Source organism: Balaenoptera acutorostrata, chromosome X, assembly GCF_949987535.1.
Source record: "Balaenoptera acutorostrata chromosome X, mBalAcu1.1, whole genome shotgun sequence".
Taxonomy (NCBI): domain Eukaryota; kingdom Metazoa; phylum Chordata; class Mammalia; order Artiodactyla; family Balaenopteridae; genus Balaenoptera; species Balaenoptera acutorostrata.
The window spans coordinates 14656245-14670810 of record NC_080085.1 but is presented as its reverse complement, the minus strand read 5'-3'; the positions used below and the strand labels follow the sequence as shown (position 1 = coordinate 14670810).

At 49.1% G+C, this 14566-nt stretch overlaps 2 protein-coding genes across 3 annotated transcripts in view; one reads left to right on the top strand and one right to left on the bottom strand.

The window, feature by feature from the left end:
- The window catches only part of NHS (NHS actin remodeling regulator), a 353067-nt gene that overhangs the window by 103792 nt on the left and 234709 nt on the right, over window positions 1-14566 (bottom strand). The window lies entirely within an intron of this gene.
- LOC103016224 (tripartite motif-containing protein 44) overlaps window positions 8892-14566 on the top strand; it is a 238848-nt gene continuing 233173 nt past the window's right edge. Inside the window, exon 1 of the mRNA XM_057538573.1 lies at window positions 8892-9996. Coding sequence (XP_057394556.1) covers window positions 8985-9996 — 1012 coding nt within the window. The 5' untranslated portion in view covers window positions 8892-8984. The remainder of the gene's footprint in view (window positions 9997-14566) is intronic.

The following is a 14566-nucleotide window of genomic DNA, read 5'->3' as shown; positions in this document are numbered from 1 at the left end:
AGTCAGTTCAAAGGTCCCCTGGCTCCATCGGCTACACTTGGCCTGCCATGCCACACCCGACGAGGGAGAGTTGGTCCCTTCTTCCTGTGGCTGGGCCCTGAGGTACTGTGACCAGCCTTTCTGGTGCTCATGGGTCAGTATCCTTCTGACTTGGAAGTCCTCAAGGGCAGAACAGTGTCTTAGTCATGTCTGAGGCCCACAGCCAAGCCTGGTGCCCTGCACAGAGATGCTTCCCCATAAAGTTTACCTCCCCCGATGCTCGCCTCCTTCAAGGCCCTGGCCATGCCAAGCAGTCAAGGCCCTTACAGAGTGGGAAGTGACCTAGTTGGGTAGCCGGGAAAGAAGCCAGGTCTGGGACAGAGCAGCTTAAATATTCTACTGAGGAACATTCCACAAGAGACAGAGACTAAGAAATTTTGGAGGAATTTCTCAATGGTGAATTTTTGTGTTATGCCGAGTTTTTTCCTGGCTTGCCTCAGCATGCTCAATCCAGTGTAACACTTGGCTGCATGCCCTTCCCTAGGCACACTGTTGGTATTTTCATGTCCCATCTGCTAGTGCCTCTGGAGGACATTAGGATAAGTGGGTTGATCCAGAAAAGATGCCCACTGTCCTGGCCCTCTGCCTAAGACATGCAAATGGGGAGCAGCTTCCCAGTCATGAAGCTTTTGCCTGTGCCAAAGGCATATTATTTTAAATATGATTATTATCCCTAGCTACTATGGATGGAGCAGTTACTAGGTGAGCTATGCTAAGTCCTTTGCCTGCATTCTTTCATTTCTTCCTCATTTAAGGAATATACAAGGCAGATTTTTACCCTCTCTATTTTAGAAATAAGAAAGTTGCAACTGTAACTTGACCAAAGTCACACAACTGATAAATGGCAGAGTAAGGATTCAAATCCAGATCTGGCAGATACTAAAGCATCCCCACACCATGCTGCCTCTCATAAAACCTAACTATCTAGAAGATGAAACCCTTAACAACGAGCCCACATAGTAAAACCAATGGAAATTACCAAAGCTGTACTCTGAGGTCAAGTTATAGCTATCAATTCTCATATTTATTTCTTAAATTAAGGATTCAACTTAAGAAATAGAAAAAAAAAGTTTAAAATCTCAAGTAAGTGGATATAAAACCAGATAAATGAATTAAAAATGGACAACACCAATAAAATGGACAAAACAGACTTTGTCATAAGATGGTGGCAGTCTACACCTCACTCCCTCTGAATGTGGAGTTCCCAGGAACGAACCAATGGACCTGAGCTGACATTCATACTAATGTGAAAGCTTCGCTTCTGGTAAATATGAATGCCCAGAGATCAGGGCATAAATAATGGCATTAGCTGTTGGGCCCTCTGGCCCCTGACTAGGGGTTGGCGTAGGGGTCTGGGCCCTAAGATCTTGCCTGATCAGCTTAAGTGGTTCTCACACCTGTCCAAGCCACCATGACACCCAACAGGAGCCTGAAGCTTGAGTCCCACTCTCCTCTCCTCCTGAAGACCGCACTATCCCATTGAAGTCTACCCAGATATAGCTTATCAGCTACAGGATCTACCATGGTCAGCACATGGCTGTGCCTGCCTCTGGGTTGGGGAGATTCAGCAGGGGCTGAGGAGGAAAGAAAGCAGAGAGTTTTATTTTTCCCTGAATTATTCCTGTGCTTATAAGGCAATCGTATGAAACAATTGTTCCATGGCTTTAAATCTAGTAAATAAAACTCCCTTTGAGATTCTGGTTTGAAAGATGGTGAAGATCAGAGTAACTCTACTGTTTATGTAATAAACACACAACCAAAACTATTACATTTTTATAATGAAACCTGGTGTAATAAAATTTGTGTTGAAGCAAAAAGCAGTCATTTTCCCCTCAGCTTTTATTGTGCTGAATGCAATATCTGCCAAGTCCTACTTGGAGGCATCTTTGATTAAGGGCCTGGTCTCCCCACTTGTGAGCTGTCCACAGCTGGCGGGGGTACCATGACCTTGCTGAAACTAATGCCAGAAGATGGCCAAGTTCACAAAGTGCCAGCAGCTCTGAGAAGCTTGAGCCCTCTGCCATGTGGCCCTGCAACCTTCTCCATCCCTCCGTGGCCTGCCAGCAACCCCCATGCCTTGGATCTTCAAGTCTCCAAGGAAAACTGGGTCAAGCTGTCCTAAAGGTCTTTTCCCCATCTTTCTCCTTGAGCACAGACTGGAAACGTCTGGCAGGCACCTGGAGGGCCCTTATTCCTTTGACACCCCCTCCCATTACTTAGTCCTTCCAGCCTGATGAACACTACCTGGCCGTTCACTCTCCCCTGAGTCCACTGATCCTCATGAAAATGTGCGAATTGAGGTCCTGAACTGTCTCACTCGGTTCCCTGAGGGAAAGTGGGGGCTAGAGTGGGAGCGAACGTCTTACTTCTTACCTAAGGCAGTGGTTCTCAACCCTGGCTGCACGCTGGACTCCATCTGGGGAGCTTTTAAAGAGACGCACTGATGCCGGGGTCCATCCCCAGAGATTCTGACTGAATTGGCCTGAGGTGTGGCCTGCACATCAAATAATGGCTGTTTATCGTAAGCATATGTGATATTTGAGATGCGGATTGAACAACTTCTCCCCCCCCCCCGAATTCGGAAACCGCGATGCCCTGAAGCGGCTGACACAGGTTCAGTGGTGCCCACCAGAAGCTGCCTGGTCCACAGGCCTGTTTCCTCCTCCTCACCACACCTGGAAAAGCAACTCAGAGGGAGTGTTGTCAGATGGCAGGGCGGAACAACACTGTCACTGAGCAGGGCTGCAGATGACCATGTTGGTAGTGGTTAGGCCAACGCGTGGTCCTTAGAGCGTGGCCACGCACTGCCTCAGTCTCCGCAGAGACAGTGGAGGCAAACGTGCACTCAGGTGGCTTAGCCGGGCCAAGGAGAGCGCCAGCTTCAGCCATCACGCCGCCCCTGCCCTGCTGAGTGCTCTCCGTGACGGGGATGGTGGTGGCGTCTCTAGAAGAAATATAAGAAAGGCACTGTCCCTGCCATGCAGGAGCCTGAGTTAAAATGGAAGGACTAACCGCAGTGCAGGACGAATAGTGCAAACAGTTCAACACTTTTCAAACAGGTTCAATTGTGTGCCTGACCTTATGTAGTGATGGACTATCAGGAAGGGGGTTTACGACCAAAGAAGTCAAGATGGCCCCGAACAGGTTAAGGCCATTGAAGGTGGAATAGAAACTAGACATTGGGGAACTTGGGTCTGGGGACTCCCAGTTCAGGGCTGCTTGGGGGCCACAGGGAGAGACAGAAATCTCTGTGTGTGATCTCAGGATGAAGGCAGGATACTGAGGAGTTCCAACAAGACAGCGGGGGCGGGGTGATGGAGAAGCGAGGGACCAGCAGGCTAGGCCCAGCGCCAGCCGGTGCAGGACGCGGGGCCGAGCCTAGCCTCCCCCAGCCGCCCAGGCCAGAGCCTGAGTATCCTGCCCTGACCGCACCTTGGGATACCCTCTGGGCCCTCTTGGAAAACAGGCCACCGTCAGAGCAGAAGAGGAGGAGGAAGAAAGGCTTGTCCTCTCTGTCTTAAGTGGTCCAGCACCTCAGAAGGAACACAAAGTTGCCAAGTTGGCCAGCCAGAAAGAACAACCCAAAGTCCCCAGAGCTTAGGAGCCGCTGAGCACAAATGTGAAGGTCATCCCTGAGGGTCAGGCATGGCCTCCCTTGCTCACGTCTGTTCCTGTGAAAGGGCTCGCTTTCTCCTCATTCCCCGCAGAATAGGACGCTGCTGCAGCGCCAGCCCCTCTCCCAGTAGGCCGGCCTCCTCCCCCCACAACGCCGGCTCCCCTTCCCCTTTGTCTTGCCAGGAAATGCTGCAAACCCCAAATACCTGCATTCTTGGGCATGCAGCAGGCGAGAGGCATGCTTGGATTCCCGCTCTGCTTCTTAAGGACGGGCCTTTTCTTTCATCCAAAGCCCTCTTGGAGTCCCAGGGAGCTGAAAGCTGATCTGCTTAAGTCGGCAGGCAGAGCAGGGGGGTGGGAGGGCGAGAGAGGGCAACCTTCGGCAAGGAGGGTGGCAGATTTTCACAGAACATCTGCGCTGCCTCCGGGACTCCCCCCTGGAGGGGGAGATGGTCTCACCCAAGTGCTGGGCCAGCTGCTGATCCCTCCGGGGTTCACTTGAATGGCAAATCAGGACTCCAGGGCAGCCTCCGACACACCCTGTCTCCAGAGGAGGGGCTTAGCTGCACTCTCCTTCCTCAGCCCCGGAGGAGTTCCCAAAGCAGTGGTACTTTTTTACAGCCTCCCTGCTCCAAGTGCAATATAGGCCAGGGAGTCGGCAGCACCGGCCTCACTTGGGAGCTTGCTAGAAATGCAGACTCTCAGGCCCTGCCAGTTGGAGAAGCTCTGCCACGTGCCACGTGGCTATGGCAACTGTTAGCACGCCGCCAGAGACAGGAAGCTGGCCAAACACTCACACTCAGGGAACCACGGCAGCCCAGCCCCCGGTGCCAACTATCCAGCCGCGAGAAGGGATACACTCCATCCCATCACCCCACGGCTGCCCCACGCCGCTCCCCCTCCCCCCATTCTCCTCACCAGGCTGGGGCTGGTTCACTTGGCTGTGAAAAAATGCTAGGTTGGTGCGAGGCTGAGCCACTCAACAGGTCTGCAAATATTTGTGCACACGCTGAAAGGATGAGGGGCAGGATACAACTGAAGTTTGCTCTTTGCAGGTTGCAAATCAATATCGGATCCCCTCCCGGCCCCAGCGCACACACCACCTGTATCAACACGTTAGACTCTTGTGAGGCCAATGACAACAGTAATAGTACATGGCAAGTATCTGCGAACCCTTTCACAAACATCAGCCATCCTGGAGCCTGTTCAGATCGTCCTCTTGGCAAGAAAGGGAGAAGTCAGAGACTTCGACCGCTTTGCTCTCACAGCCTTTATGTCATCCCAGCACATGCTTCACCTCCCACCTGAACCCAGCAACTGAATCCATGCACAAAAGCTGGAGGGAGGAGAGAAGGAAAGGAGAGGAACGAAGGGGAAGTCCGAGAAGAGCGTTTGTTCTGCAGTCCAGAGAGAACGCTGACACACTAACAGCGTCAGCTCCCTTCTCCTGCTCCATAACCACGTGCAGCGAGAGCCAGAAGGGGCGACTTCGCGTCCGAAGAGGAACTGCTGGGTGCGAGGCTTGGGATGCGTTAGGACAGCCCAGATCAACAGAAAGTCTGCCTGGAACCCGGAGCCAGACCGATTCCTCAGCCTTCCAAACACGTGTGAGCAGCATCAGTGGCTGGCCTGGCCCTCGCCTCCTCGAATCCGGAGGGCTGGAGAGAAGGGAGAGGGAAAGCCAGCCAGGGAGGGAGACGGAGCAGAGAGAAAGCAGAGAGGGTGGCCCTGGGCTTTCCTGGGGTTCGTGCGGGCCCTTAAAAGCACTCACGGTGGGCTTCTGAGTCGAAAACCAAGCTAACAAAGTCTTTAAAAACCTTTGGATTCCCAGTCTTGCCTCAAACAACAATCACTCATAAAAAGACTCATGGATGGAAGGAAATGAGGCCGTTGTTTTATTTTCTATGGGAAGTCATAAGAGTTTTTAAAATGTTAGTCTCCTTCTCAGCCCTGTTTTTTCCCTTCCAGTGACCCCAAGCTGAAAAGGAAAAATATTTGCACTTGGTGTTTAAAAACCACAGTGAATTAGCTTTTGTTGTTCATGGCAAAGCCACTATTTAGCGGCCCAGAATCAAACCAGATGTCAGGGAAGAAAGAAGGCCCCGTATCCTGTGAACTTGCCTTTCACCTTTGCAGAAGGGCCAAGGGGAAGGCTGGGCTGAGAAGACAAAATGGAGGAAGTTCAGTGGTCAGCAAACCTGGCACGTGGTCCTGATGGAATTGCTGCTTAGCTCTTTGTGGGCGTCTGCCTGTGGGACTAGAATGCAACAGCTCTGGGACCCCGGATGCACAGTGCCTCTGGACTTCCGGAAGTTTCTTCTGTGGACAGTAGGCCAACAGCACTATTCCCACAGGTGGCAGAGACCAAGGTGAGCAATAGAGAAGTATGGAGGAGAGAATTAGGAGACAGAAAAAACACAAGAAGAGGTCAGCAGGACTTGCTGGGACACCCAATCTATCAGAGAAGGTGAAAAAAAAAAAACCCTAAAAGGAAAAGAATATATGCTCTTTCTGCGGCCTTCCAGGAGAGTATGAGGAGGAGATTAGCGTTCGGGTTTTTCAGTCTTGTTTCTCTTTAGCACACCACCCACCACAACTCACAGCTTAAATCAGGCAAAAAAAAAAGTTCCTATGGGGCCTAGTCTGTTTCTCAGTTTCCTAAATCTAGCAGCATAAGAAAACAGGAAGTTCTCTCCACACCAGGACCCTTTTTAACCACTCAACAAACATTTACTAAGCCCCCCATCTTTGGTCAGTAAGATATTTGGGTGATACCAGAGGCCTTGGCTACTATTCCTGCCCATGAGAAGTTTACAGCCTATTGGGCAAGACAGACATGTTCAGAACAACAACCATAATGATGGCGATAGGTACCATTTTTCAAAATATAATGACGTGCCACTGACTGCGCTTTCCATATAGTATCTTATTTAACCCTTACAATAACCCTGTGCAGTGAGTTATTATTCCCATTTTACAGATGAGGAAACCAAGGCTCAGAAAGCTTAAAGAACTTGATCAAGATCACACACCTATTAAGCTAGCAGGAGTCTTTGTTTTTTTCACTGATGAAGCCCAAGTGCCTAGAACAGTGCCTAGCACACAGTAGGTGTTCAATAAATATTTACTGAATGAAGAAAGCAGCTTGGGGTGCAAGGAGGGGCTTTCTGGGGCCTTGGAGATGAGCTGTGAAGCACGGCTGGGATGTTTGCAAAGAAGAGGGTAAAAGGCACACTGGGAAGAAAACAGGAAATGAATAAATGAACCTCTAAGGAAACACAACTGTTTTACAAAATAGCAAAAATAGCAGGAGGGAGTAGCAAAAGAGCAGGAGGGAATAGTAGTTAAGAGAGGGACCCTTGGACTTCCCTGTGGCGCAGTGGTTAAGAATCCGCCTGCCAGTGCAGGGGACATGGGTTCGATCACTGGTCCGGGAAGATCCCACATGCCGCGGAGCAACTAAGCCCGTGCACCACAACTACTGAAGCCAGCGCACCTGGAGCCTGTGCTCTGCAACAAGAGAAGCCACCGCAATGAGGAGCACGTGCACCGCTACAAAGAGTACAAAGAGTAGCCCCTGCTCGCAGCAACTAGAGAAAGCCCCCACGCAGCAACGAAGACCCAACGCAGCCAAAAAAAAATAAAAATAAAAAATAAAAAAAAGAAGAGAGGGACCCTTGAGTCAGAGAGATTGGGGTCCTACCGTGGCTCTGCCGCCTATGAGTTATGTGAACATGGTTAAGTCACACAGTCTCTCAGTGCCTCATTTTCCGTATCTGCAAAACGGTGATAAGAATATTACCTACTATGGCAGAAACGGTTCATTTCCTACTAAATCTTCCATATTTGCCTTCCCTTTCAAATTCATAAGACCTCAATTTTTTTAACATCTTTATTGGAGTATAATTGCTTTACAATGGTGTGTTAGTTTCTGCTTTATAACAAAGTGAATCAGCTATACATGTACATATATCCCCATATCTCCTCTCTCTTGCGTCTCCCTCCCACCCTCCCTATCCCACCCCTCTAGGTGGTCACAAAGCACTGAGCTGATCTCCCTGTGCTATGTGGCTGCTGACCTCAATTTTTTAAACTGGGTCCATTGCCAGACAACCAAAAGGCTCCATGTCCAGGCCTCCCTTGTAACTAGGGGCTGCTATGTGGCCAATGAGATCAAAACAATTGTGCTGTGGGATTTCTAAAAAATCTCTTTAGAACACAAGAGCCATGCTCCTTCTTTCATTCTTCTGTTTGGGCCAATGATGTGATGGCTGGAGCTCCAGTAGCCATCTTGGACCGAGAAGATGACGGCCACAAAGATGTGGAACCAAGAGCTGGAAGGAGCCTTGGTCTCCATACCAGCCCTGGACTTCTTTTACATAAGAGAGGAATAAAGTTCCATCTTTTTGAAGCCTTTGTTAATCCCCAAAGGATATATTTACCTCAAAGAGTTGCTGGGAGGATTAAAAAGATAATACAGACCAAGTAATTAGTGCTGGGCCTTATACATAGTAAACACTCAAACAAATCTTAGCAATAGCAAGTTTTGCTGCTATTCTTATCACTATTATCATCATCATTGTTGCAAAATTCAGAATGTTCCCTTATTCTGCATCAGGCTGAACCATCTTCATTCAGTTATTTAATTAATGAGTTTTTAAAAAAATTCCTCAATATTGTGTCTTTCATGAGAACCTGTTCATGAGTCTTTCTATCTCAGGGTCCCTGATAACAGAACAAAGTATTTCTCTCTGAATTTCATCACCAAATCATCCACACAACCAATAAAAGAAAATCTAGGCCTGTTAATGAAACAGGGAGGGGAGGGGTTAGGACGTTAATACTTCTGAGCATGGTGACTGGAAAGCCTTAATTAAATTCTAAGTTTGGTCAAATGCCCCTTTTTGGAAAGCTCCATGGCAACTCAATGCCTCAAAAGAGACTCCCTGTTCCCAACCAGACAGACCTTTACGTTTCAGGACACACACGAAAAAAATGTAAAGATACGATTTGCTTAAAAAGTTCTGAGAGTCAAGCATAGTAGGCTGGACTTCAAGAGACTTGCCAAGAACTGTGGATCCTTTTACTTAAATCTCCCCTTCTGAGGAAGCGCAGCGGCCGCCAGGCTGCCGAGCCGGTGGGGAGGCCCTGTGCTCCTCGGCTGGGCGCGGGCTGCTGGGAACAGGTGGCAGCGGCGCCGAGGCTGCGGGACACGGCGCAGCCGGTCTGCGGGACGGGCCCCGGGTGGAGAGGAGGACGCGAGGAGGCCGCGCCGAGGCCAGGCGGCGAGCTCTGAAGCCCGGAGACCCGGGCCGCGGCACAGCTCCCACATGGCCTCCGGAGGGGGCGCGGCCTTCGAGGAGCTGCCGCACGACGGCACGTGTGATGAGTGCGAGCCCGACGAGGCTCCGGGAGCCGAGGAAGTGTGCCGGGAATGCGGCTTCTGCAACTGCTGCCGCCGCCACGCGGAGGCGCACGGGCAGAAGTTCCCCGGGCACCACCTGGCCGAGTACGTCCACGGAGCCGCCCAGGCCTGGACCCCGGGAGCCCGGGGGGATGGGGCGGGAGAGGAAGAAGTCGAGGCCCAGGTAGAGAACGAGAAGGCCCTAGAAAGCAAGGCGGGGGAAGAGAGCGAGTCCGAGGAAGACTGTGAGTCCGAAGAAGAGAGTCAGACGGAGGAGGAGAGCGAGGACGAGAGTGAGGAAGACAGTGAGGAAGAAATGGAGGATGAGCAAGAGAGCGAAGCAGAGGAAGACAACCAGGAGGAAGGAGAATCGGAGGCCGAGGGAGAAACTGAGGCAGAAAGCGAATTTGACCCAGAAATAGAAATGGAAGCGGAGAGAGTGGCCAAGAGGAAGTGTCCGGACCATGGGCTCGATCTGAGTACCTATTGCCAGGAAGATAAGCAGCTCATCTGCGTCCTGTGCCCAGTCATTGGGGCACACCAGGGCCACCAGCTCTCCACCCTAGACGAAGCCTTCGAAGAACTAAGAAGCAAAGATTCAGGCGGACTGAAGGCGGCTATGATAGAGTTGGTGGAAAGGTTAAAGTTCAAGAGCTCAGACCCTAAAGTAACCCGGGACCAGATGAAGGTGTTTATACAGCAGGAATTTAAGAAAGTTCAAAAAGTGATTGCTGATGAGGAGCAGAAGGCCCTTCATTTAGTGGACATCCAGGAAGCAATGGCCACGGCTCATGTGACTGAGATCCTGGCAGACATCCAGTCCCATATGGATAGATTGATGACTCAGATGGCCCAAGCCAAGGAACAACTTGATACCTCTAATGAATCAGCTGAGCCAAAGGCAGAGGGCGACGAGGAAGGACCCAGTGGTCATGGAGGTGCTCAGCATTCTACGTGTCAGAAATTTCCCTGATATGACCAGGCCCTGATGCCAAGTGGATTATACACCAGGATCACAGTATTCTGACTTACAGACCAAGCGAGGAAGGCAATAAGACTAGGATGTCAGGCCTTTGATAGTACTTCTCTGTCCCTCAGTTTTCTCATCAGTCATCTAGGGGCCATAGCACCCACTCTGTCTATATTAAGGATCAAATGTGATAACCTACATGAATGATAGTAAGATATGCAAATAAGAAATGTAAATGATGCTCTATATCCTTCAAAAGTATAAGCATTAAACAAGCAAAACAGAAAAAAAAAAATCTCCCCTTCTTAGTGCCTTTCACAGATTGTGTGGTTTGTTCCCGAACTCAATCAATAAATGTTTCCTAAAAGATCTAAGGAAGGAAAGTAATGCCATGAGTTAGAAGGCGTGGTTCCCATTGGTCAAAGGACTGGCTGCACTCAAATTACCAAGGATCCACTTAGGAAAACTACAGTATCTCAGGCGCCACCCTAGACCCACTGAATCAGAATCTCTGGGTGTAGGGCCTAGGAATCTGTATTTTTACAGCTACCCTGGGGATTCTGATGTGTAGTCAGGTTTGGAACTGTTCTGAAATACCCCCCCTCCCCCCAACTCTCTCTTAGGTTGGGTTACTTAGAAGCGAAGTCTACGATGGGGATTCTTATTCAAGTGAAGTATGGAGGGGGTACTCTCAGTGGAGGGGGCACAGGGAAGCAGGATGCAGCTGGGGGGTGGGCACGGGACTCGGCAAGGATGTGGCCTCAGCTGGAGATTTGGTTCAGCCTGATCCCACGGGGAGCTCTGGAATACAGGTTACACCATTTGGCAGACAGCAATTCTCTGGGGAAGGCAGCTGTAGCCTTCAATGGCCAACACTCCCAGCAGCTGGAGGAGGAGGGCGCCAGCTGATAAAGGAGATACAGGCAGGGCACCAACAGCATCCACTCCCAACTCCAACCTGCTAGACTGGAGTGGAGTTGGCCTCAGTACTTTTGTGGCTTTGCTCTTCATGGAAGCCCTCACGTCTACACTCCCCTTGCTGACTTGGCCTGAGTTTACCTTTTACACAAGGGTCTTGGAGAAAAGTTTAACCTGTAGGAAGGTTTTCAGAATCCGATATGGTCCTTTCAAGGATCAGAGCGCCTGAATGGGCATACCAATTACCAGTGCATCTGCTGGGGTTATCATTTGCTTGCTAAGTTGCGCCAGGAGCTGGCCCAAAGTCAATGTCCCAGAGTCCTTCTCATGAGTTCCAGCCATATTCACTCATATGCTCCCGAATAAGCCACTCAGGGACTCCAGCCACCTGGTGGTCCATCCCCTCTCTCTTCTCCCCTGACAAATCAAGATGCAGGCTACGGAGCTTCCTTTGGCTTGTTCTCAATGACTCCTAAATAGGTCAAATGACTTTGGAGACTGGCCAAAAGCTAATTTTGTATTCACCACTGACCTGTTTCTTTCCTCTGGCACTTCAGGAAAAAGTTGGGTGAACGCCTTTTCTCCTTGTTTAAGTCCCCATCCCCTGGAGCGAAATTTGCTGCCCAGGCCACCGTGATTTATTCAGAGCTACTGCTACCTGGTCAGTGGACTGCTACCCAAGCTTGCTCGCTGCCCGTCTGCTGGGTTCTTGTACATATGTGCACATGTGTGGAAAGTTAAAGGCCCAGTAGGCCCCAGTTGGAGCTGCCCGGCCCCAAAGCTGTTCCAGTCCCCACCAGGCTTAATGCCAGTGTCTGTGGAAGGAGTCCTTACCACGTGGTCAAGAAATGGGGAGCATCAATGATAAAGCACACCTCAGTTCCCCATCTCTCAGGTGCTTTTCATCAGGAGATCAGCCAAGTGCAGTGTACGTAGCGCCCCATCCCCCTAAAGAGCCCCACCGTGACTCCGTCTCTGCTCTCATCAAGGAAGCGCCACCATTTTGGTTTCTTATATTGGAGCAGATTTCCAGGAAAGGAAGCAGAGAAGGGAGTGAAGAGTGAGGAGTGCTAAAAAAAAAAGAGAATAATATGTTTTCCTTTTGTGGTTCATTCAAATCCAAGTGGAAGCTCAACACTTCCAACCAAAGTCTGGAGCTAGGAAAATGAAAAACCGAGGCCTGGCTCGACTGTCTCTCCAGAAGCTGCTCTGTGGCAATGCCTTTATTTAATTGTAAGATGTCAATCTCCCTCTTGGTCTCATCCCAGATTTCATCATTTGTTTTGTTTTGAGACATTTAGTTGTTTTTCCTTTCCTTCATAAACTGAGAACTCTGTGCAGCTGAATCTGCGTGGCAATCTGGCCCTACCAGAAGAACGGAAGTCATGATTCCTAATAGGGCTCTCCTCGCTCTGCCCACTAAATCGGAAGCCACCCTGTCAAGTTTCCTCATGGTAATAATAAAATGATGACAAAATGAATATTCTACTCATTCAGCAGGTATTTATTGAGCACCTACTAGGTGTCAAGCATTATTTTAAATGCTTTGTAGGTGCTATTGCAGTTAATTCTCACAACTATTCTATGAGCACAGACTCACCATCTCCCATCACTCACATCCCAAACCCAAGTTAATGATGAGGCAAGAGCAGGGTTGAAATCCCAGCTACCAACAGGAAATACCTATCACTTGCTTTGCTGAGTGTTTCAGGAGGAACATTGATGTGCAGATGGAGCTGTGTGTGTGTGTGTGTGTGTGTGTGTGTACGTCCACGGGTGTGTGCATGCGTGGGTGGCGACATATACACTCCTATGGAAAGCTCTCCCTTGAGCCTGGATAAGGGTTTCCCATTCATAATAAAGTTGAAAACAAGACCCTAACCTCTTCACCTTGCATGGCTCCCCACTGCTGTTTCCACAAAGCCACTAACATACCCCTCTGGCAAGGCTGGGAACCCTTACCCTGGGCCTGAGCTGCCCCTCAGTACCGGAACCTTCTACTTGGCAGGGTCTCCACTGGACAAGAACAATTATCAAGTACCTGGATCTCCACAAGGAGTCCAGGATAAATTCATACAAATGCAAATGTTTTGGGAGAAGAGGCCAGAGTCTGTTGAGTCACAAGTAGGGCCCCCAAGTTTCCATTTTGGGTCTCTCTACCTTTCACGCTGGCACTCCCTCCTCCTCTCTCCGACCCCCTCGCCTTACAGAATCAAAACTAACCATTCCTTACTTTGATCCTCCCCAGCTCCAGAGTGAAAACACCTCATAATGGTTTAAGCGTTAGTCTTTCCTACTGAATTTGCATTTTAATAGCAATTACAGGCTTAATGCTGAAAGGATAAACCTGAAAAGTCAGCAGGTGGAAGAGAATTTGGGCACGGAAGGGGAGGAGAAACCATTGGGCTTTCTATAGTTCTAGAACTAGCTAACGCTTCACGTAAGATTTCTTGAGGATCTGAGCAAAAGCAAAACTACCCAGGAAGGGGGAAGAACACTAAAATGGTCTTAAAAGCAAGATCATTCAGGGCCAGAGAGAGCATTAGACAATCTCCAAGCTCCCTTAATAGTTCTAACATTCTGATTTAACTTTTTTCTTTTCATCTTTTTATGACTCTGGCTCCTTAGTGTAAGTGCTGAAGAAAAGACTTGGCTTCCCCAAATCCAAATGTATTCAAGATGGCGGCACAATTGTTGTCTTAGGTAATTCTTGGCCCTAACAGTTGAGTGTATGAATTGAAAGGCATTTTGTGGACCTGAAGACAGGAAAGTTAGGGCACCCAGTTCCATAAGGAGCCAGTGTCCTTTAGTGTGAAATCACTTCAACCAGAATGGTGCTAGCCTTCACTGAGCTCCTGATGGATGTGAATTAAGTTTATTTAGTTTGGCTACCTCAGGTAAGTAAATTCCAGAAGCTTTCCAGTTCCTTTTAGATTTATTAGAAATGACATCATGCACTCAGATTCAGGATTCTTGAGTGAGTCCAACACTAGGAGAATGGATATGATGGAATGATAAAACTGGCTAAAAGCTTAAGCAGTCAACGTGGGGAAGGAAGAACATGTGAAAGAGAGAAAAGTCATTTTTCTCATTTGCTCACCCAATGACAAGAATCCAACACCTGACCAGCCACAAAACTTGCAGTAATGGGACCAAATAGTTAGACTTGGAATTCTAGTCTTTTTCATTTGGGAAGTACAAGTAAGAGATTCCCCCAATGTGTCAAAGGGGGTAGCTTTTCATTCTCCTGAATTTGAAATGGTTTGGAGATGATGTATCAATAATTCACAAACAGAACAAAGTCTTGACTTCCTTTGGCTCTCTCCTTTGAGCCTTGTTAAGTTACTTTTGCTGCCTTTGAGTTATAAGATGCTAACCTCAGTGCTGCATCTTTACCCTGAGTCCGTCTGGCCTGGAATTTCATTCCATTGCTTTCTTTTACCTTTTGGAAAGCACACCAATGCATGAAGACAGGAAGACCAAGGGCAAGCAAACCTGCCCTAACTTTCTGACACTGATGTGGAGTTCGTCACTGAGAACTTAGCAAACTCTCCAAGGCTTGGTCCCAACAAGCACATGAGCCTAAGGCCTTCATGGTGGCATGCCATTTAAGCTTCTGC